The sequence below is a fragment of the Perca flavescens genome, chromosome 18 (genome assembly GCF_004354835.1).
Source record: "Perca flavescens isolate YP-PL-M2 chromosome 18, PFLA_1.0, whole genome shotgun sequence".
Lineage (NCBI taxonomy): Eukaryota > Metazoa > Chordata > Actinopteri > Perciformes > Percidae > Perca > Perca flavescens.
The window spans coordinates 13,144,196-13,166,069 of record NC_041348.1 but is presented as its reverse complement, the minus strand read 5'-3'; the positions used below and the strand labels follow the sequence as shown (position 1 = coordinate 13,166,069).

Sequence of the window (21,874 nt, the reverse complement as noted above, 5' to 3'; positions counted from 1 at the left end):
CAAATTCGCTGTGTTCCCTCGTAAGGAATAACTGCACATGGCTAAGCACTAGTAATGGCATTTCGAACATGTTTAGAGGCTAAAAACACATTTAAAACTTGCCCTGTTTAAGCCTTGTTTAAGACTGTTGGGTGCAAAATCTAACAGGAGGATAACTCGGTGTAGGCGGCACCATTTGTTTTCGTTTTTCTCGCTACTGACAGTACTCCTGATTTACAAACAACAGAGCTACGGGTTGAAATTGACTGGAATTCTCCTTTAAGCGAACTTTTAAAATGTTGAAAAAAAAAATGAAATGCGAATTAGGTGCATTTCAATCAACTGGTTTTGAGTGAATAAACTAGGCTACAGCGTAGTTTCATCAAAAGTTAGCGCTATAGGCTACACGTGGCTGTAATCAGCCAGTAAACAGAGTAAAAGATGCAGAGGCTGCTAACCTGAAAACAAAACAAGTCGCCTTAGCCATCTAACCCACCTACAAGAGAAAAATAGAGAGAGGTAATTAGGCATTTAGTTCAATTTAGCAAGTTGTTCTTTTATGTACATGAGTATTAGGCATGTTTCATACTGTCCGGTCATGCCACCTTGAGTGAGCGTAAAACCTTTTTTGCGCAATCGAGGGAGTTATTATCAAATATAGCCGTTTCCATTCAGCTTCTCTAATGTGATTCTTCAAAACGCATGAATGCATGAATGGAAACAAGACTAGTGACAACAAAGATGCTGAAAGACTCTAAAGCTGAAGGGAACCAGGTGGTAATTATCCGTGGACTCGTCCACAGTGACCCTTTCCACACAGACATAGTCATTTGATTTATTATTCATATGAAAATATTTATCACAGCAGCTTTAACTATTCACCAGATGAGATTTTAATGGGTATGAAGCACTTATGAAGCTTTGTATTGAACACTGATGTTAGACCTATTTTTAGCATCATAAAGTTACAAAGCAGTGCAGTGTTTACCTTGTTTCAAGGGTGTAATCAAGAGCACACACCTGCGCGACTTCAAAGCACGCAGCTGTGCACTGAGATTGAAATCTGACCTCCAGCAGCTAGTCATGACTATTTAGTCTCGCTTTGCCAGACCCTGCTCCAAAACCCGCTGAAGTAGGGTCTGGCTACTTCACACAGCATTTGGGGATGGTAAAAGGTGCTCTGGTTTAATGGCATTTCTTTAAACCAATCAGAATTGTCATGGGCGGTGCTAAGCTCCGCACAGAGCCGCTGCAAAATAGTTGTGCAAGAAAAAACTCAGATTGGACAGATAGTCTAGCTAGCTGTCTCAATTTACTCTGCAGAGATCTGAGGAGCAGTCAACAAAATGTCCTCATAAATCCACCGAATTTAAAATTACAACACAAAGAAAGTGGAAAGAAATGGAAAATACATGCATCCGGCGGAATATCAGACTATGACTATTACAGGCAATACCATAAACCAAGACATTTTGATTTATTTCAGGGCAGGCACCAGATGCACACAATATGGGTTTACAGTGTAAGTGTATTATGGAGCTAACAACCCCCCCCACCCTTTGAAGCTCATGTTCCTCTTACAACACGCACCTACAGTGCAATAAGAAACCATACATTCACTTTCACACTTCTGTGTACGGCTGGGACGATATGCTTTTGTCCCGATTCGATTCTTTCACGATACATGGGTGCCCATTTGATTTTCATTTAATGCAATTCTAGGATTATTGCAATCGATAGTATTGGGTATTGCGATTTTCTTTTCCTTCTTTAACAAAAACAAAAGTTGAATTATACACTTCTAGGGACAATATATCATGAGACATTTTCTAAAAAATAATTGTTTTCTAAAAAGATTGTACATCACAATGTCAGGCAGACATTAATTTAAGAAGTACATAACATGGATTTTCTGCATTTTCTGTTTTGCTGAAAACGGATATGATGTAGTCGCCGTCAGCGGTACCGTATATCAGAAAATATGTAGGTGAATCATTGGTAAAAAAAATAAATATATATATATATATATATATATATTCTAAAAATCATCGCAAAAAAATCACGCTACATAAGATTTTCTATGTTTTTTTTCCCCCACCCCTGCTTCTGTGCACTTGCATTAGCCTGCCATTTGCTATGAAGGAGCTGATTTCACATCTATGTGTTCGCTGTTGTCCTGCATTAATTCAGCACACAGTTACTACTATTAATGTTGGTATTCTTATGGGTCAAACACATACCACCAACTGCTCCTGTCAATATGCATCAGGCAACAGTGGTGATGCTGGATCAATAAAAGCCCACACTATACTTTTAGAGCATAATGAAACACTCCGATCCACACAAATGGAGGTAATGGCCAGCACGGGTTGGCTCAGGCCGCAGGCAGAGCCACACATCAATCCTGCTGTCAGACTTTATGAGAGGGCTGGGTCAGACACAAGCAAATGTACAAAGCAGTCATTTAGTTACAAAGTATGCCGCTTAACATGTAGGTAACAGGTACACAAGGCTTCATCTTGGTGTGTTGTAGTCAAGGTGGCCCCTACGTCTGTGCAGTTATTTGCAGCACATCACATGTCCAGTCATTTGCATAAACTGACATGTTAATATGAAATGATTATAAATGACTTCTTTATGAAATGTCAAATGTGCATTGAGTCGGTTTTATGACAAAGGTGGTAATACAAATTAAAGAATAACTTGATTAGATAACATGGGATAATATTAAGATTAGAGAACCACCAATGAAATCACAAAATTAAATGATATACTCCCGCTGCTGACATAGGATTATTCAAGAGCCTAGTTTCGGAAAGTGAAATAAGATATCAGTTAGTCATCTAACTTCAGAGCTCTCTGTGAAGAGAGAAATGTTTCACTCAGTATAGTCTCATTACAGGACAAAAGTCTCTAACTTAGTATGAGCAGCGGGGCTTCGCATGCCTGTTTTGTCTCACAAACAGTTCAAAACCCCAAAACATTCAATTTAATACTAAACGAAAAGTAGCTTGAAAAATGACTTAAATGATTGACCAATAAAACAAGACTCTACGGCCATGCCAGTGGCTCTGTGAAGCTGTACTCTGGTACAGTGATGCTTTGAGCTAACTGCCAACTCTGAGTTATTGGTGTTGTGTCAGACCAGCAGACTAGAGACGGCTGCCTTTAAAGTCTGTTAATCAATCAGTGGGAGAGAGGGAGAGATGGTGGAGAAGGAAACTGGAAAGATCAGAGGAATCAGACACTCAGGCTCCATCGAGCCAGGGATCAGTCCTTCAACCCAAATCCCAGACTAGAATCACCAAGCCCGGCTTTACTGTCCCAGGATTTCCCCCCAGAGGCCTACAGCACCTTCAATCTCTCCACAGCTGGACATAATTGAAACTAATGTGTCTCATCTTGAGTGATGAGAAACAGATACTGTAGCTGTGTTGGTTTCAAGCTTTTGACTCCCTCGGTTATTGGAAAAGGATAAGCCCCGTTCAAGCATGACAGTTGTTTGGTTTTATTCAAACATGGCTACATTCAAACATTTATATTAGATGATATACAAAATATGGCTGTTCATTTTCTGTTTAAACAACAGAGGAGACTAGTCTGATGAGTCTCTCTTTCTAGAAGATACCCAAAGGGGACTTTATATGATGTGATACAAGATCACATACACATAGAATCAAAACAAATGCTGATTTTAAATCTAAACCCTGCCAATGACCTGTGACTTGTGTTGTCTTCCCATCAACCTTTTTTCGACGTGTTTGTTTTTGCTTTTTTTTAACGTTTTAAATTGCTACATTTTTCTTCTACACATTTTAAGCGCTTATTTCTACATCCCATAAATTTAAAACGGGTCAATGTGACCCGAAGTCAACACAAGGGTTAAAAACACTTCAAAATAACTCACTGTTCCTGCAGTTCGCCTTGACGCTGCTGTGTGTCTGACCTAGAGTAATGCATGTTTGAACTGCAGCTCACAGCATGGAGATCAATGCTCATTAGATCACAGCACAAAACATCTGCTTGTGCCCTACAAATGGGCATACTATAGTAGGACAGCAAAGACACACACACACACACACACACACACACACACACACACACACACACACACACACACACACACACACACACACACACACACTCAACTGTTCTACCAAACAAACACTGTCACACTACCAACATGTGGACAGAGAGAGGAAGATACAACCGGACCACACACACTGACAAGCAGACACACTCACATGCAACCCGCTGGGCTGCAACACACTGTATGAAGTACTGGCTTGTTGTGGTGAGTCACAGTCTATGTTGCCACCTACAGAGCACCTCTGTAAAGCACAGAATCACTCGTTCTAAATCACAGCTGAGCACCTAAGTGGCTGTCAGACAAAACCTAAAAAATGTAGTCCATCAGCTGACAGCTTGTCAGGGTAATTTACATCAGACAAAAGCTCCAATGCAGGAAGAAAACGTGTCAAAAGTCCACACATAGTAGTTCTAAGCAGTTGTTGTTTGTCAGATTAAAGAAGGAAATGGAGGATCCGCTCTTAGCTTGAAATACTATATACAGAGCTATGTATGTACTATAAAGTAAGACAAATGTATTCAAGTGTGGTCCTGGGTTTTAAGTTTAAGGCATTTGTCTAATTTACATCATCCTACAGAAGGCTACAGTACATGAGGATAAAGAGCCTTGCTCAAAGGCCCATGTAAAGCCATATAAGAGCATGTTTGGGACCATCAATATATAACAGAGAGCTGAATTAACAATAGAGATATCAGCAGCACAGAGAGAAAGTCACAGTAAGAGCTTGAGGGCCACTTGTTAAAAGAGACACTAAGCTGACCTATGGCACCCTGGGGGCTAAATCCTACTCTGACCTTGGTACACACACACACTCACTCACAGATTTCAAAGCCAACAGCAATTAGAGTCAGCTCAGGGTTCCTCCTGTTCATGGTGAACCTGTGCCAACTGCTGGGGCCCCACCCACATCTGTGTAGCAGCAGGCTCGCAGCTGATTGGCTGCACGGTTGGGTCCTACCAGTAACATTTCACCTGATAGGCCCTGACACACTCAGCCAGTAAAACCAGTGCTTGCATCCCTGAGACAAGTGTCTGGATGCTCTCAGCTGATTGGTCCTCAGCTGGGAAGGTGTGTGCGCGTGCATGCTCATGTGGGTTCCATCTGTGTGGGTGTACACACATAGGTGTGCTTATGAAGATGAAAACACATGTGGTTGCTTTGCAAATCCAGTGATTACATATGTGTCGCAATTAAGTATCGTGACGCTTATAACAATTCTGCACGTGTTGTCTGGTTTCCATGACAACACCTCTTTTTTTCTCTGCAGACAACCTCCACGTGACAAATCACAGAGCGAGCTGGAGACAGAGATGTTAGATGGTTTGATCAAAGCCTTCTCGCTGTGTGTTAACGGCTGTATATGTGCTGATCTGAGAGCAGCCGCTCCTCTTAAAGGTCCATATTGTGTCGGCCAGCAGGTGACCTGCCGGTCAATAAAGGCGCGTGGTCCTGTGATACACCTTTTGTGCTGCGGTCACATGCACATCACAGGCCTCTGCATGAAACTGCGCCAGTGAAACGAACAGTACGCCCGTTAATAGGATGTTTTGGCTTATCTTGCTCTATCCTTTAATATCCCATAATGATGCGCAGTGGAATCACAGCAGTCTGCGCTTTATTGTGCAGCAAACGAGCAACGCATGCTTCTTGCTTACCTCATCTTTCCTCTCCTGCCCGTTTATAGGAGATGAATAATGTTTTCTGTGTGCTCGGTGCTTTGTCCTTGAGTTGAGTTCTAGTAGGATCCAGTAGGATCTAGTAAAAGGATCCAGTAGCAGCAGCAGCAGCACCTCTGGGTGTTTTAATTAAAAAAAAAACAGCGATGCTGCCAGCGAAGCCTAGTACAGCCGGCTGGGTGTGCAGATGTTGAGGTTGGAAAAGGCGACAGGGTGTGGAAAATGCTGCACGGATGCCCACAGTTTCAAAGGTCTGGCTTTTAAAAAAAAATAAGAAACGAAAATGTTATCCGGTGTCTTGTCAGGCGGCTGGTGGTTCGGCCGAGGCCATCTCAGAGGGAAGCACGCCGCTGTCCGCAGGACGAGAAGCCTGGCGGAGTGGCTGACAGCGGCTTCTGAGGTGCCATCTTTTCCCCCCTTCAACCACTGGGAGGCTGGATGGACGGAGAGAGAGAGAGAGAGAAAGAGAGAGAGAGAGAGAGAGAGAGAGAGAGAGAGAGAGAGACTGCTGCTGAAATATCAAGTCTTGGTGGTTTTGCTGCACGGTAGCGCCCTCGGTCTGCAAGCAGCTGCCGTGCACACCGTCTTCTTTGACAATAAGTTCTGTCAAAATTAAATAACAATATTTTTTTGTCTAAATAAAAATAACACTCATACGGTTCTAAAATTATTTTATTCAGCTGCAAAACAATGAACAGCTTTACAGGAACCTTAGTGATATGATTGGATATAAAATACAATGATTACCACAAATACTTTAAGCCTTTAAGACCCTGCAGAAATAGTTTTGTATATATTGTTTATTATAGTGTGTATGTGTGTGTGTGTGTGTGTGTGTGTGTGTGTGTGTGTGTGTGTGTGTGTGTGTGTGTGTGTGTGAACGCGCGCGCCCGCGTGCGTGTTTTTTTTATATATTTCTTTCCATCTGATATAATGAATTAAACACTTAATTAAAATAATTGTTCAAATCTGTCATAGTTACTTTGTCTTCAATGTCCTTCCATCCATTTCCCCTTCTTATAACTCTCTTACTGATGACTTAAGGTATAATACTGCATGCTGCTGTACTGGCCTTAATAGACACAATGTGATAGCCTACTGTATACTGTATAAAAGAACAGACAGAGTGTATGTGGCGCACGCACCTGTCAGTTGCCAGGACCGACCAGCTAACATCTGTCTCTGTCTGCAGCAGCCAGCTGCTGCTTCCTCACATGGAGGACAGACACTGGGGATCAGTTCATCTGAGGTTTTCTCAAGGACCGTTAATATGAAACACTAGTGTTGTGTGTTTGAAATGAAGCAGATGTGTGCATATTTGCATAAAAAAAGAAAAGAAAAAAGATTGAAGCCACACATCTCTATCTATCTGGACATTACGGGGATAAGTTAGTGTTAGCGTCAAGAAAGAACTTAAACAGATCAGGATTACAGATCAACATGTCAATTTTATTTTACAATTGTTTTCTTTTTCATTTTTCTCTTCTCCATTGGAAAATACTCTCTTTTTAGCCTCCATGTTTTCAGAATTCAGGTTTTCTGGGTACTCTTTATTGATATTTGCAAGAAATGATGTGAGAAGTAAGAAGTATGAAGTCACCTTATATCCTGCAGACCACGTCCTGTTTATTACTGCAGTCAATTTGTTTTGTTAAACGCTTGCACAAGACAGAACTCCTGCAAACTAAAAAAGTATACAATGACATGTATTTAAATGTATTTTAAATGTTTTTTTCTTTAGTTTGGAATCATAAATACAACTGTTAAGTATACAAGTGCACCATTTTACGACACTGCAGGCTTATGCCACATCTCGAGCATTAAATCAAACCTGGTGTGGTTTGCCTTCTCACCAGCAGAGGCCATCCTAATTTTCAAAGAGCACAAGAATTTCCACTCAGGTCATACTGGGCAACCACACATTGACTTGGCGATCATGAAAAAGTTCAGCTTGTGCTGTAAAGGAACTTTTATTTTATTTAGTTGATATGGATTTCCTTGTGCAACTTTAATATCCACAGGATGTTACCTTTTTCTGATGACCCTGTTTGGGTCTGTGGTCTTTATCTCCACAGGAGGGCGCTGAGGCTGTGTACACTTGGAGCTTACATCACATCACAGTGAGATATTCCTCTTATCCCTAAAACTGTTTCTACATTTGTCAGGATGTATGCACCTGACATTTCTGATCTGTTACTACATTATGACCCACCCAGACCTCTCAGGTCGTCTGGGACAGGTCTACTTGTTGTCCCCAGAGTCAGGACTAAACAGGGGGAAGCAGCGTTCAGTTTTTATGCTCCACATATCTGGAACAAACTCCCAGAAACCTGTAGGTCCGCTGCAACTCTCAGTTCTTTTAAATCTAAGCTAAAGACCTATCTTTTTGATGTTGCTTTTCTTTAAATAATCTATTTTATTAACTTTAATTTCTTATACTGCACTGTAACTTTTATTATTATACTGCACTATCAATTTTATTCTTGTCTTTTAATGTTTTTAAGTTGTTTATTATTGTTTTTTAATTGTTTTCTAACTGCTCTTTAATGTTTTATGTAAAGCACTTTGAATTGCCCTGTTGCTGAAATGTGCTATATAAATAAAGCTGCCTTGCCTTGCCTTACCTAATCAGTCCAGTCTCCAAGTTTAGATCAGTGAACATTTTATACATATTCACACACACACACACACACACACACACACACACACAGGAGAGATGTCACAGTGAGGGGGCTGTCTCACAGGATGGGGGTTCTGTGCCTTGCTCAAGGACACCTCGGCAGTCCCCAGGAGGCAAACTGGCACCTCTCAAGCTACCAGTCCACACTCTGTACTTGGTCCCCATGGGGACTTGAACTGGCAACCCTCTGGTTCCTAAAGCCAAATCCCCACCGACTGAGTAACTGCCTGTGTGAGAATGTAATAGGATGTGCTGAGTAACCATAGCATACCTTACCTTAACATAGTCCATTTTTGACTCAAGCTTCATTGGAGTGAATCAAATCCTTAAATGTTACTTACAGTGGGAGTGGAAAATGTTGCACCAGGCACAGCTAGCATTTCCCATAAGTCTTCGTTTGACTGTTTATGCAACGGAAAAGGTTATGGCACATGATTTTCAGCAATTTCCTGCTCATCAAAATGTTCAGTGGCCATTTATACCCTGCAGTCACTTTGTAAAGACTGTTCCCATCATCAGAGAAGGGCTTGAACGCCTGATTAAGGTGACGGCACTTTTCTTGCTCTCCAGGGGGCTGATTGGCCCTAAACACGACAGGAACATGCAGCACATAGTGTACCTGGATCTCTGCTGGAATAGAAACTCTTCATTTAGTCAGGTCAACAAGGTACCAGCCACAGGCAGGACCCTGCACGCGCACACACACACACACACACACACACACACACACACACATTTATTGTAATAAAAAGAAAAGTCATCCCATTGGTGATCATAGTTCTTTTATTTTTTGTCCTGAACTAGAATGAGCCTTTTTTTTTTTTTTTTTTTTTTTACTGATTCTGGTACACACTGTACTTAAGTTATAGTGAAAGTGGAACATTAACTACAAAACAACAGGAAACATCACAGCACACAGGAATGAGACAGACTCAGTGACATCAAACGAAAACTACAGACACATCCTTGCTTTACAAAATTCCCATATAGAATGACAAAGAAAATGTTTACACACACACAGCAGTGAGAACTGGATCTATGCCTGCTGTGGTCTCAGAGGAGGCTAAAAATGCATTTAAGCTCTCAAACGGTACTATCATTTTAATAAATAGCCATGCCATAAAGCACTATCCACAGTTACTCAAACTTGGAAATGTTTTGAAATGCTGTACACATACCCAAAAAGCAACAAAGTCAGGATGCACTAAAGAGGTAAATTGTGTCAGAAGTGCACTCATCCCCCTTTTAAAATCAGATTCTCTTTTTTATCAACAATGGAAGAAAGTCTTTATTCACAGTTTCTGTTCAAGTGGTTGGTAGCAGGGACAAAGGTGTAGCAAATCTATCTCTACCTTCAGTAACAAATCTGAAAGTACTGGCTGGGTGATTTGAGGGGGCTCTTGTAGCTGGATGTGTCCTGCGCTGTGCTCTGGCTGGTTGTGGTTTTCTGCAGGTTTAAGGTGAAGGACGGGGTCGTCTTCTTTCCCTCTAGCTTGCTGCCCCCCCTTGCCTGAGGGTTGTTAGGTGTGGCCGTGGGCCCTCTGTTGGCAGGCACAGCGGCGGGGGATTTGGCGGTCTCAGAAGATCCAGTCTTTCTTGTGAGGGGGCTCAGATAGATCTGCATAGTCACTAAGTGAATGGTGAAATGAGGTGAGGAGGGTGAGTGAAAAGACAAGTGTGGGGGGGGGGGGGGAGGCCGGTCAGCGGGAAGGGTTAGAACGGAGGACGGAGGTCAGGTTAGGGTTAGAAAAAAACAAAAACAAAAGGTGCAAGGGGTGAGGGGAAGGCACACAAGTCATGGTGAGATGTGACAAAAAAAAAATGACGGATAAAATAACAGCTCGAACACAAGATAGTATAGATATGTATATTGATAGGGATGAATCCTACCTTTGCAGTGTGTCACACGCCTTGTCCCTGCACAGAAACAATACAGAGAGGTCCCATTCACTTACATGCAGCAAACAATATCACTGTCACGCCAGTCGTTTGCTAAATCACTTTTCTCTTCTTCTTTTTTTCATATAGAGGCTTAAACTACTCTTGTAATGAGGCAGCCTGATACAGCCTGGAAAAAAAAGACAACTGACAACTGGAGAGTGCTCACTTACCGACACTTACTGCAGCCTCCTTGGACTTGCTGCTGTTTTAATGAGAGAGATAGAGAGAGATAGAGAAAGAGAGAGAGAGAGAGAGAGAGAGAGAGAGAGAGAGATTTGATATGGATACAGAGAGGACAGGAGAAGGAGAGAGAAACAGAGTATGAGATACAGTGACACAGAAAGAGAGAGATCAGTTTCAGGTTGACCAAACAGTGAAACATCCTATCTACCGGCAGTGTTGTAGTCAAGACCACCTAAACCAAGTCCTGACCAAGACCAGAGTGTATCGAGACCGAAACAAGACCAAGACTTTGAGGGGTTGAGACCGAGTCAAGACCAAGACCAGACCAGTGCGAGTCCCACACTGCATGCCGCGATAAAATGTGGAAAATGCTAACCTTCGGCACTCCTTAAATTGATCTGAAAGATCCAACTTCCCATAAAAAAAAAACAAAAAAACAAATTAAGATTCTTCTTCATTCACCTCTTTTATTGCCATAAGTGTATCATGAGAAATACCTTGAAAAAAATAATCAAAAGGCAGTCTTGAAATAAAATGCAGAGTCCTCTGTAAAAAGGCCAAGTAAAAACCTTCAGAAAGTGGTCTTGGGACCTCTCTCGAGTACTACAACACTGTCTACTGGCTTTGAGAACGTAATTTTCCTCTGTGGATTGAGGTGATTTCACATAAAACAGGATGTCAGGGTTGAAAAGAACATTGATTTGATTTAGGAACAGCTTCTCACCCTTCCGGAGGTTTCTTACAGGCGGAGGCTGCAGAGGCTAGTCGTTTAGCGGTCTTGCATGGACTGTCCTTCACACTACCTGGGGGGCTCTTCACACCACTGGAAGAAAGAAAAAAAATGGCTCTTTTGTTTTTAGGATTTTATTTTAAAATGCGTCTAACATATCCTGGGGTTGCAGCAGCGGAACGTGTCCCATCCCCCACGTAACTGTAAATGAGACTCATAAACCACACACTGGCTATTCACTGACGGACATGAAACCTCTCAGTCCAGAGGACATGACAAATCAAACATGTCAGCCACTAAGATGAAGACATTTAGATATGAGGTTTGGGAAAGTGAACTTAACTGGTGTCACAGGACGTCACAGGATTGATGGGAATGAAGGTGGATCAAGCTTTTACAGTAAAATCAGTAATGTTTTCCTCACTGCGTCTCTTTGTGTGCCTTTGCCAGTTTTATTTTTATGTCAATACTATGAAAGCAAAGAAAGGCAGAAAGGATTTCAGTATTAATCTTTTCTAAATACTTTTAAAGCTCCATTGTGTAATCTTTTGAGTCGATTCTTAGCAAAAAAAAAAACTTTTTTCTTTCACAAATATGTGCTCATTCATGTGTAATTACTTCCACCAACTAATCAAAGTATTCTCATACGCATAGAATCTGCCATGAAGTCATACTTCTTAATAGTAAATAATTTGGCCAGCGTAGGAGTTAGAACGCGATCGTAATGGGAGGGGTTGTAAAGTAATATTCAGTTGGTTGTCATACAATGCTAGATGGGAGGAATTCTTACACAATGTAGCTTTAAAATTGAAAAATTGTACTTTGAAAACCATCTATCTGAACGTATGTGGTTTGAATTCCTGCCTTTGGAATTTCCAGTTCATTTCAAGTTGTGCAAAATATTTCACTTCTATGAATCCGACGCTATTTTATTTTATTAATACATTTCAACATTTAGTTATTAGTGATATGTTAAAGTATTAACATTGACATTTAACTATTAGTTACATTTCACATTGGTTATTTGGTTGCTGATCAAATTAAAATTATTAGACATTATCAATTTGCTTCTATACAGCTGCTTCAGGCTCAATAAAGACTTTGCTTAATGTTTTGCCCTTACTGTGAAATTATTGTCAAATACCTTAAAATTCATAAAAATACTTTTCCACTCCGTTCCACACAGTCTGTAATCTGTGTTCTACAGTTCTAAATCACATATACCAAGTGCAATATTACTGTGAAACCTGAGATGATTTTGTGTTTTTACAGGTGCAACATGTCAGATGGCGAAATGTGAACGTCTCATGCATCAGTTTAAACTAATTTCCTTGGAATGACATATTTCTGGAAACTGTTAGAATTTTAAATAGTGCTGTGGTTTTGAACAATGCTTGGCTGCAGACATGCAACTGTAATGATGAGCCCACTGTGGTGGTCACTGGGGTTTCTGAATATGTTTTACCTTAAATCTATGTGATGAATACATGCATAAGACAATCAATGAAAACAGATAGGGCAACAGCCAGATGGGAGTGATTTCCCGGATGGGAAGCAACTGTTCCAGGAGGCAACGAGTGATGAAGAAAAAACAAAGCGGACATCAATGAGAGAGAAAGACGTCAGAAGGCGAGATGAATTAGTGGAGAGAAAAGCTGAGATGAGAGTGGAGAGAAACCCACTGCTGCGAATGATTATAGTGGTGGTGGTGGTGATGATGATGATGATGATGATGATGATGATGATGCTTCTTGCTTCATCCTAACACTGAATGGACAGCCTTAAGTGAATGGTGATTTACCTCTCTCTGTGCAATTATATCAGCACACTCCAGATATAGCAGCAGCACATTAAGGTACCTCCGAGAGAACCTATCGTGCTCTCTGACTAATGCTATCTAATGGCCCCATCATTTGAAAGGTAATAGAGAGGAAGAGCGGAGAATGGTTTGCTGCTTTATTGCTTCGAAATAAAGTTGAGTGTTCGGAATAAGTATTGCGCATCTATGTTTGTTGAATAATGGAGGGTGTCTGCTGATTGCTTTTGCACATTAGATAATGAGAACTGAAGCTTCATTGTGAGCTACTTCATTAGAACTGTATTCCATTAATACTGTATGTGTGTGTGTGTGTGTGTGTGTGTGTGTGTGTGTGTGTGTGGCTTTCTGGTTGCCCTGGGTGTGTTCGTCAGAGATGAAAAGGAATGTCCCTGTGATTTCTTTTTCCCCACATTGAGAAATCAATCAACAACTTTCACCTTTTTGTTTTGCTGTACAAATGCTGATACAGAGCTTAACAGCTTTATCTCAGTTAAACAACCAATAAAGAAAATACTCAAATATAAAAACATCAAAAAAAACTATCTTTTATATTGCATGTAGTTCTTAGCCTGTCTTGTGAGATCATGTCCTGTCTGCAGACTGTACAGCAGCAGCAGTAGTGTTTTACCTGCTGGGCGGTGTTGGGCTGTAGTTCTTGGCTGGGACACTGGAGGGCAGCGTGGAGCTCTTCTTCAGGGAGGCAGTGCTGGAGATCACCATGGGCGGTCTGGAGGGCAGAAGTAGAGATACTGGCCGGGCTGTGTGGACACACACACACACACACACACACACACACACACACACAGGGGGGTAAGTATGATTCATGTGTCTTTGTGTATGGCGGGTGAACCTAATCGACTTTGTTTGTGGTAAAACTAAAGAGTTATTTTAGGACTATGTTTCCTAAACTGATTTTCAGAAATATTTGTCTTTGACAACAGAAACCTCATGGACTAAGAGACCGACTGATACTAGATTTTTAGAGCTGATTCTGTTAACATTATATAAGTTGATAATCTTTTTCTATGAACTATATACAGTTTTCATAAAAGTATTGGGACTGTAACCATTAGTTGATTAGTTAATCAGAAGCTTAAAGGAACACGCCAACTTATTGGGACTTTAGCTTATTCACTGTATCCCCCAGAGTTAGATAAGTCCATACATACCCTTCTCAACTCCGTGCGTCTCTTAACTCTGTCTGACGCGCCCCCCGCTAGCCTAGCTTAGCCCAGATCCTGGAGGTAACCGGCTCCATCTAGCCTACTCCTCCGAGTAAGTGACAAAATAAGGCCAACATTTTCCTATTTACATGTTGTGATTTGTATAGTCACAGCGTGTACAAATAACAAGGTCACATGAGATCTTCACACAGCCATCTTCTAACCGTATACATACTGGGAACTATATTCTCAGAAGGCAAAGCACTGCTACTTCTGCTACTTGGGCGGAGTGATTTGCACACCTGAGAAGCCCCGTGGTGATGAGCAGAGAGTAACAACAGTGCTTTTAAGGTGTTGCGCTAATCACTCCGCCCAAGTAGCAGTGCTGGCTAGTTGGAGCCGGTTACCTCCAGGATCTGGGCTAAACTAGGCTAGCGGTTGGCGCGTCAGACAGAGTTACAACACCCACAGAGATTAGAAGGGTATGTATGGACTTATCTAACTCTAGGGGATACGGTGCATAAGCCAAAGTCTCAATAATCGGCGTGTTCCTTTAATTGGCAAGTATTTTGATGTAATTGTTGCAGTTACTTTTCAAGTCAAAATGCCAAATATTCCTAAATTTCAGCTTCTCACATAAAGGGATTTTTGTCCACTGTTCTTTGTCTTATATGATCGTTAACTGAATATCTTTGAATTTTGGAGTGTCGGGTGGACAAAACAAGCAATTTCACTTTTTTTTTTATGGACAGAACGATTGATTGATTGATTGATTACATTTAATCAAGGAAATAATAAGCAGATCAACAGATAATGACAATAATAATAAGGTATGCATTTTTAATTTTTAACTTAAATGGTATACATATTAGCAAGCATCCCTTAGCATCATTTAAACATGAATGTGTTAGGACAAAGATGTATGCTGAACATACAATGCATAATAAATGCCTTAATGTATGTTGACCAACTTGTCACTTATAAATCAATAATACTGCTCTCAGTCAGACTGTAGCACATAATGATCAACACTCAGTAAAGCACAGCATCATTGATTCATTCCACACACACACACACACACACAGATCTTTGCTGACCTTTAACGCCTGATGGTCTCCTAACAGCACCAGAGGCAGCAGCTGCTTGGTGCTCCTCAGATATGTTGAGCCTCTTGAGGACATCAGCCAGAGCCATCTTCAACAACTGGATTTCATCTTCCTGCATCTGCATCCTCTGCTCCAGGTAGGTCAGCCGGTCGGCCACGTCCAGGCCACTGGCTGCCGAGCTGCGATCATCTGAAGGATAGATGGATAGATAGACGGGTTTATGCACAGATTATGTTGTTTGTTATATTTTCAACGGCATTACGTAACTAATGACATGCTTAACATCCATTAAAATAAGCAGAGGAATCCAATGCATCCATTAGCCTCCAAACCATGTTTAAATATCTTCAAATATGCATGATTTCACAGAACAAAACAAAGACCAAACTCACAAAAACTCACAGAGCAACAGTCATTAAGACTTTGTTAACCAACTGAGGGTGACAGTGAGATTCATTAGCGCGCACACACACACACACACACACACACACACACACACACACACACACACACACACAAAAGATGCCAAGAAAGAAATGAATATGCTATTGACTCATACTGAAACCATACGACCGTTTGGTAGGAAAAAATCTCAGTCACTAAGTAAGAAAGCGCTATTCAACTGCCCACTCACATAAGAGGAATGTTGAATAAAAAAAAATCATAACAAAAGTACTTCCACATCCAAATTTTTGCTAAAACTTGAGCCAAAGCATTATTTTTATAATTTATTTATGGAATTCTATCATAAATGCTCCTTTAAGGCTCATCTCTTTTGGCAACAAGATCAAAACATAATCAGAGAAAGGAATAAGCTCTTTAACTTCGCCTGTTTGTGCCTATGTAGCAAGTAAGTCAAGCTAATGAGGTCGCAGCACAGCTGGACACAGCAGATCATCCACAGCATGTAAACAAAGGTAGCGGAGAACACATCTAAAACACTGTCACTAACACACTATCATTTCTCTCTCAATCAATTTCTACTCGGTATTTTTCTGTTGACTGCTACAATCATCACTCCAACACGGTAACAATGGTTCAGAGGTGGATACCGTGGGAGACACTGGACACTGATGAGTAGTCAGGGTTCCTCTGCTGGCCAGTTGGGCCCTCCTCCACTACACCCGACGTCTTCCTCCTCTTCCTCTCCTCTCGCGAGCAGCACACTCTCTCGCTTCTCTTTCCTCCTCTGGCTCCAGTCAGATAGGCCGGCTCCCCCTCCATCTGATTCTGATCCACTGGCTGGTGTCCACTAAGATCTTATCTTCTTTGCTCCACTTATGTCACACACACTCACAGAGCTGCCTTTCTGGTGTTTTGTCCGCCTCTGTTTACAGCATCCAAGCAGTATTACAGTATCTGCAGTATTCTGTTTCCCTGGTGGTCGCCTGACACACTCTGGGACGCAGTGATGTGTATGACAGTGCTTAAAGCCCTTTTGCTCAGGGTGTGCGCTTATATAAAGGTGGGGGTGGGGTTAATAATGCTTAAAAACTCAGTGGTCATCCAATTCAGCCTAAATTGTCTGTGCACGTGTGTGTGCATGTACTTGTGTGTGTGTGTGTGTGTGTGTGTGTGTGTGTGCGGGGGGGATTGCAGACTACAATGATAATCCCTCAGACTGAGCCCCTTTGACCACGCCCCCACACATAAGCCCCATGTCACTATGAGAGATGGAGACACTGGGAGGAAACAGCAGAGATAAACCTGATATGTGGCCTGTTCTTGTGTTGCGCCGCAGTAAACATCTTGTTCATCCACAGAGTTATAAAGGTTACAGTGCAGGCAAGCCTGAGTAGCTGGAAGGATGAATTTAGCGAAAATGATTGGATAAACATTTGAGAAACAAATGGTTGATAAAATAGGCCTAACTTAAAGTAATGGTCAAAATAAAATAAAAAAAATAGATGCTTGAAAAGTCCAGCCCCTACCACTTGATGTTGTAGTTGAAGTGTGAAAGCTTAACTAAACAGACCTAAACATTGACAGTTTAGCCATATGAAGAAAAAAACATTTAAACATCCACTATTATATCTTTAAATCATGAATAGTTAATATCCAGTTTTAAATCAATTGAAATGATCACATTTGGAACATCATGGGTGTTGTTGATTGAGTACACGATTTCTTGTGACAGGGATGTGGGAGTAGCTTACATCTGACAAAAAAAGGTTGAGAACAGACGCATGGATAGCTCAATTGGTAGAGCGGGCGCCCATGGTTACGAGTTTACTCCTTGATGCGGCAGGCCTGGGTTCAACTCCGACCTGTGGCGCTTTGCTGCAATGTCATACCCCCCCTCCCTCTCCTTTCATGTCTTCAGCTGTCCTGTCAAATAAAGGCCTTCAAATGGCCAAAAAAATCATCTTAAAAAAAGGTTGAGAATCTCCGAATTGAACTGTACTTGCTGCATGATGCTGTGATGACTATAACGTTTCCAGAGTTAGTTTCTATGAAGCCTCCAAACTTGCTGTGTAGTTTTTCTGAGGCGCATGTTATACAACGTTAAAACAATCTCAGTTCTTAGGAAGATGTAACTCTTTTGAGAAATGAGTTTTTCCTCCTATCAGAGATGATCTGCCGTGGGCAAACACTTTCAGTGTTATCATTTGAGCATGCAACCAGCAGTAATCTATCTCTCATGGAGAGTTGTGGCTCCGTGTGGGCCTGTGATTTTCTGTTCATCCTCGTGCCACCTCCACACACCCCATATGGGATTAAGATTAGAATAGCGCATAATCCCAGCGCTGTAAAAGGGAATTAGCAGCCCAGAGCTCAATCTCTGCACTCACTCAGCTATACAAAGAACAGGCAGGCTCCCTGGACGCCTTTCATGCAAATGTAAACACACAAACAAACACTTGCATTAAGTCTATCTCTGCACCTGCATCACGCATACATTCACACGTACACACAGCCAGTTTCAAAATCCATATGCCAATCATGCATTTTAGCCGAATGAAAATACACGAAGGCATAACTCCGAGAAGCAGCACAGAGTGTTTTAATCTCTGCTCCCAGATGGTGTTTCTTGAATGAAGGAACAGCATCTGTCTGCTCATATGCAGCACCCTGCATGCTGACATATACAGGCCATGTGTGCACAAGCAATCTTTCACACATTAGTCCACTGATACCATGCCATGTGATACGTTGGACATGTATACCAGGACTAGTGTTTAAATTGAACTTGCTTGTTTTCAAATAAAGCATTGTACGGGTTAAGTGAAAATCCATAGTGCCAATTTCAAATGAGGACAAGATGAGGACAAGAAATGTGGCTTTTTGTTCACTGTATTCATAAGGTTATTCAACAGGTTGTGAAGAGCTATATGGAGTACAATGTTCAGTTAATCTATTTGAATATTTCTGCCCTGATGAGGTCAAAACCAGCATTTTTAACCAATTTAGCTGAATAAATGAAAGCTGTTCATATACCCTTTCTCCTTGTTCTGCCTATGCCTACACGTGTCTAAAGGATGTTTTCTTTTTGTCAGTTGGTTGTGGAGGACTTCATAATTCAAATATAAATCAATAAATATACAGTACATAGCAGTTTTTTTGTAAACCTTTCAACTTACTTCACTACACATACACTTCACGTTCTTTTTCTTGTTTTCCGGTGACAAATCAGAAGCAAACAAATCTTTCAAGCCTGTGCAAACTCATACATGTATGCACACCCGGTTTGTGGTAAATTGCAGGAGGTGTACATTGATTGAGTACATGTCTTCTTGTTGATAACAAGTTAAAGATGCATTTCGTACAGGACACTTTAAGGGGTCAGTTCTGTTTGGTTACTTGCCCCCTCATAGTATCCAGCAGTTAGTTTGCGTTTCATTTGTACAGGTTTTAAAAGAATCATCTCTTAGTATTGAACGTTTTAAACATATTATTATGCTTTGAGCACCGACAACAAAATCAAACAAAGTTGCATTCACCTCCATTGTTTTGAGGTGGAATAAAACCGGACCGTCTGCATAGCTACATACCACAGGATGTAAATAAGAAAATATATTTCTGTCATTTGGGTGAGGTGACCCTTTAGCATCTGAACTCACTCAGCTGTCTACCTGTCATGAAGTCAGTGTCAGGCGCCAGCAGGCAGTCACTGTTGTAGTTCTCCTTCAGCGAGGGCCTCCCCAGCAGGCCGTGGGCCGTCTCCTCCATCCCCAGGCCCTGGTCCACCAGCTCCTCCATGTGTGTGTGTCCCTCCTCTACACCTGCTGCCATGGCCCTGACAGAAGAGTATCGGAACGTGCTCCTGCTACGTCTCCTACGCTTCACTGCTGGGTTAATTCACCTTCACTAAACCACCAGTGGCCAAAACCTCTCGCTATCCCTCCCTCCCTCTCCCCTCTGCTGTCCTGCCAGGAGTGTGTGCAGGGTGCAGGGAGAGGGGGGGGATGTCACTCAGAGGACAGATTAAGGACCTGGTAAGCCATCTGAAGCTCACAGGAGGACAAGTAAGACTGTGTGCGAGAGAGTGCTCCCGTGTGTCGACAGGGGTCAGGGAGGCCTCACACAGGGAAAACATTTTCACATTAAAGGCCCCCGAAATAACTCCCGGAAAGATAAGCTACTGCTTTGAGGAGGAAACGATGAGTAACAATTACTGACCTGTGTGCTGAGAAAACACACACACACACACACACACACACACACACACACACACACACACACACACACACACACACACACACACACACACACAACAAAAACACACAGCAGGGTGGGTCCCGCAATTTGCTGTTGCATACAAAGATGCAGACAAGCGCACAATTACACTCCTAAAAAGAGCTTACATCAGGCTGCCATCCGGTGTGGCCAGCCCTGGTGAACTGTAAGGATGATGAGATTCTGAGATTAGGGAGCAGAACTTGATTAATTATAGTCATCAAGAGGACAATAAGCCGGACGTGGTAATTAGACCAACAGAGTAAGACAACAGGAGCAGATGAAAAGCCAGTTAGGCGATTGTGTCCGGGTCTGCCCCCAGTGTAAGCTGGCTTTCTGTCTATTTTGCATTCGCTGGATTGATTTTTTTCTTTAGCAGATGCTTCTCTTTGCTGATCTGTCAAAGCTTTCTGGCCACATAGCGGAAGTCCTCCATCCCCCCCAGAATGTAAAATGTAAAAATTGCTTTGCACTACATTTCTTTTTACTGCTGCCTCACAAAATCATAATGAAAAATAGTAAAGCATTGTTGTCTATAGCCGGTGATCTGATGTCAATGGGACATGCTGTATGTTAACTTTAAGAAAAACAGAAGCGGGGGTTTCTGTTCCTCTCATTCTCACTTCTCTTGTTTTTCTCTTCATTCCCTTCTCTTCACATTTCTCGTCTTCTCGCCCAGTCATACTTCCTGTAATGTCTGTATGCTTTTCTCTGTGTTTACTGAACCTACGTGGAAATGTATATACGTGTTTCTCTGCATCTATTGTTGATTTTCTCAGAATTACAACTACAGTCATCATTTTGCTGTGATAGGATTGCTGTTGCCATTATTAATAATATAGCAATCTCAGGACACAATATGTGGTCCAATTTAAGAAGAAAATAAGACACAATATAATACAAATTGCTTAGATAAACAACAACAGAAGAGAAATGTAACGGAAATAATAAATTAAGATGTGGCAGAGAATATAACGCACATTTAAAGGATGATGCGGGAGTAAAAATAGGCTCAAAACCTGTGAATTTAGCTCATTATTGTTGTTATTATTCAAGATCTAACTATCAATCACCGTCTATAACATACCTGTACATAATGGTGTGTCTACATTCTTCATTTACTGTATAATTATTTTTCTTATATTCACCTGTGCAATTCAGTAACTTGCACTAACCATGTACAGATATTTCACTATCATGGTTTATATTTAGAGTATAGGTCCTTGTTCCCATCTCATCTTTACTGTATATTTTCATTTTAGATTTTCTAATTTCGTCGTCCTTATGTTGTTTGTTGTGTGACTCGGCTGCTACACTATATCTCTCTCTATTTATCTATCCAGCTTCTTCTATCTTTCTAATGAGAGAGCACTAACATACAAGTGTGGACAGTGTATACTGGTACTCAAATGAAATGTGAAATAAGTTATAGCAAGACCATTTGGGGCAAAAAAAAATTGAATCAAGTAAATGTACAAAAGTAAATAATTGTGACTAGTGTGTGGTCATTAAAAAAAAAAAAAGACTTCTCGCTGGATTGAAAGGGTTTATCTTCCAGGATGGTCCACAGCATTTCTTGCTCAAATCAGAGTACACAACTTTATGACAAACTGACATATACTGTACGAAATCTGAATAAGCTAAAAGCTAAACAAACTGTCAATTACATGTATTTTTAAGTTATTTTAAACTTCTACAGAAACGCAAGGATTAAACAGCCAGAGCCTGAACGCCAACACAATAAAATCGTACCGGCCACAGGTTCATATACTGTACACCACCAAGCAGCCAATAGTCTCACAGCAGACTGCTGCACCGGAGAGGCCTCT

General features: G+C 41.4%; 2 protein-coding genes across 4 annotated transcripts in view; both read right to left on the bottom strand.

The window, feature by feature from the left end:
* Window positions 1-6,150, bottom strand: part of evlb (Enah/Vasp-like b) — a 54,792-nt gene extending 48,642 nt beyond the window's left edge. For 2 of the 3 annotated variants that reach the window (XM_028605341.1, XM_028605342.1), the window contains exon 1: window positions 3,887-3,979. In XM_028605341.1, the coding sequence (XP_028461142.1) occupies window positions 3,887-3,978 (92 nt within the window). In that variant the 5' untranslated portion in view covers window position 3,979. Of the gene's footprint in view, window positions 1-3,886; window positions 3,980-5,725 lie in introns of those variants that run through there. The other variant, XM_028605343.1, reaches the window with a different exon arrangement.
* Window positions 6,151-9,344: 3,194 nt separating this feature from the next.
* On the bottom strand, window positions 9,345-19,601 carry LOC114573711 (echinoderm microtubule-associated protein-like 1). Its single transcript, XM_028606018.1, has 7 exons — window positions 19,442-19,601; window positions 15,360-15,557; window positions 13,728-13,857; window positions 11,275-11,373; window positions 10,538-10,566; window positions 10,317-10,343; window positions 9,345-10,055 (listed from the first exon to the last, which is right to left on the bottom strand). The coding sequence occupies exons 1-7, from the start codon at window positions 19,599-19,601 to the stop codon at window positions 9,781-9,783; spliced, it is 918 nt and encodes a 305-aa protein (XP_028461819.1). The 3' UTR covers window positions 9,345-9,780.
* Window positions 19,602-21,874: the final 2,273 nt, after the last annotated feature.

Coding starts and splice junctions, on each gene's coding strand:
- LOC114573711 (XM_028606018.1), bottom strand. CDS start 19,601: ATGGCAGCAGGTGTAGAGGAGGGACACACACACATGGAGGAGCTGGTG. Junction 15,558..19,441: donor TGACACTGACTTCATGACAG/GTAGACAGCTGA, acceptor TCTATCCTTCAG/ATGATCGCAGCTCGGCAGCC. Junction 10,567..11,274: donor TGTAAGAAACCTCCGGAAGG/GTGAGAAGCTGT, acceptor TTAAAACAGCAG/CAAGTCCAAGGAGGCTGCAG.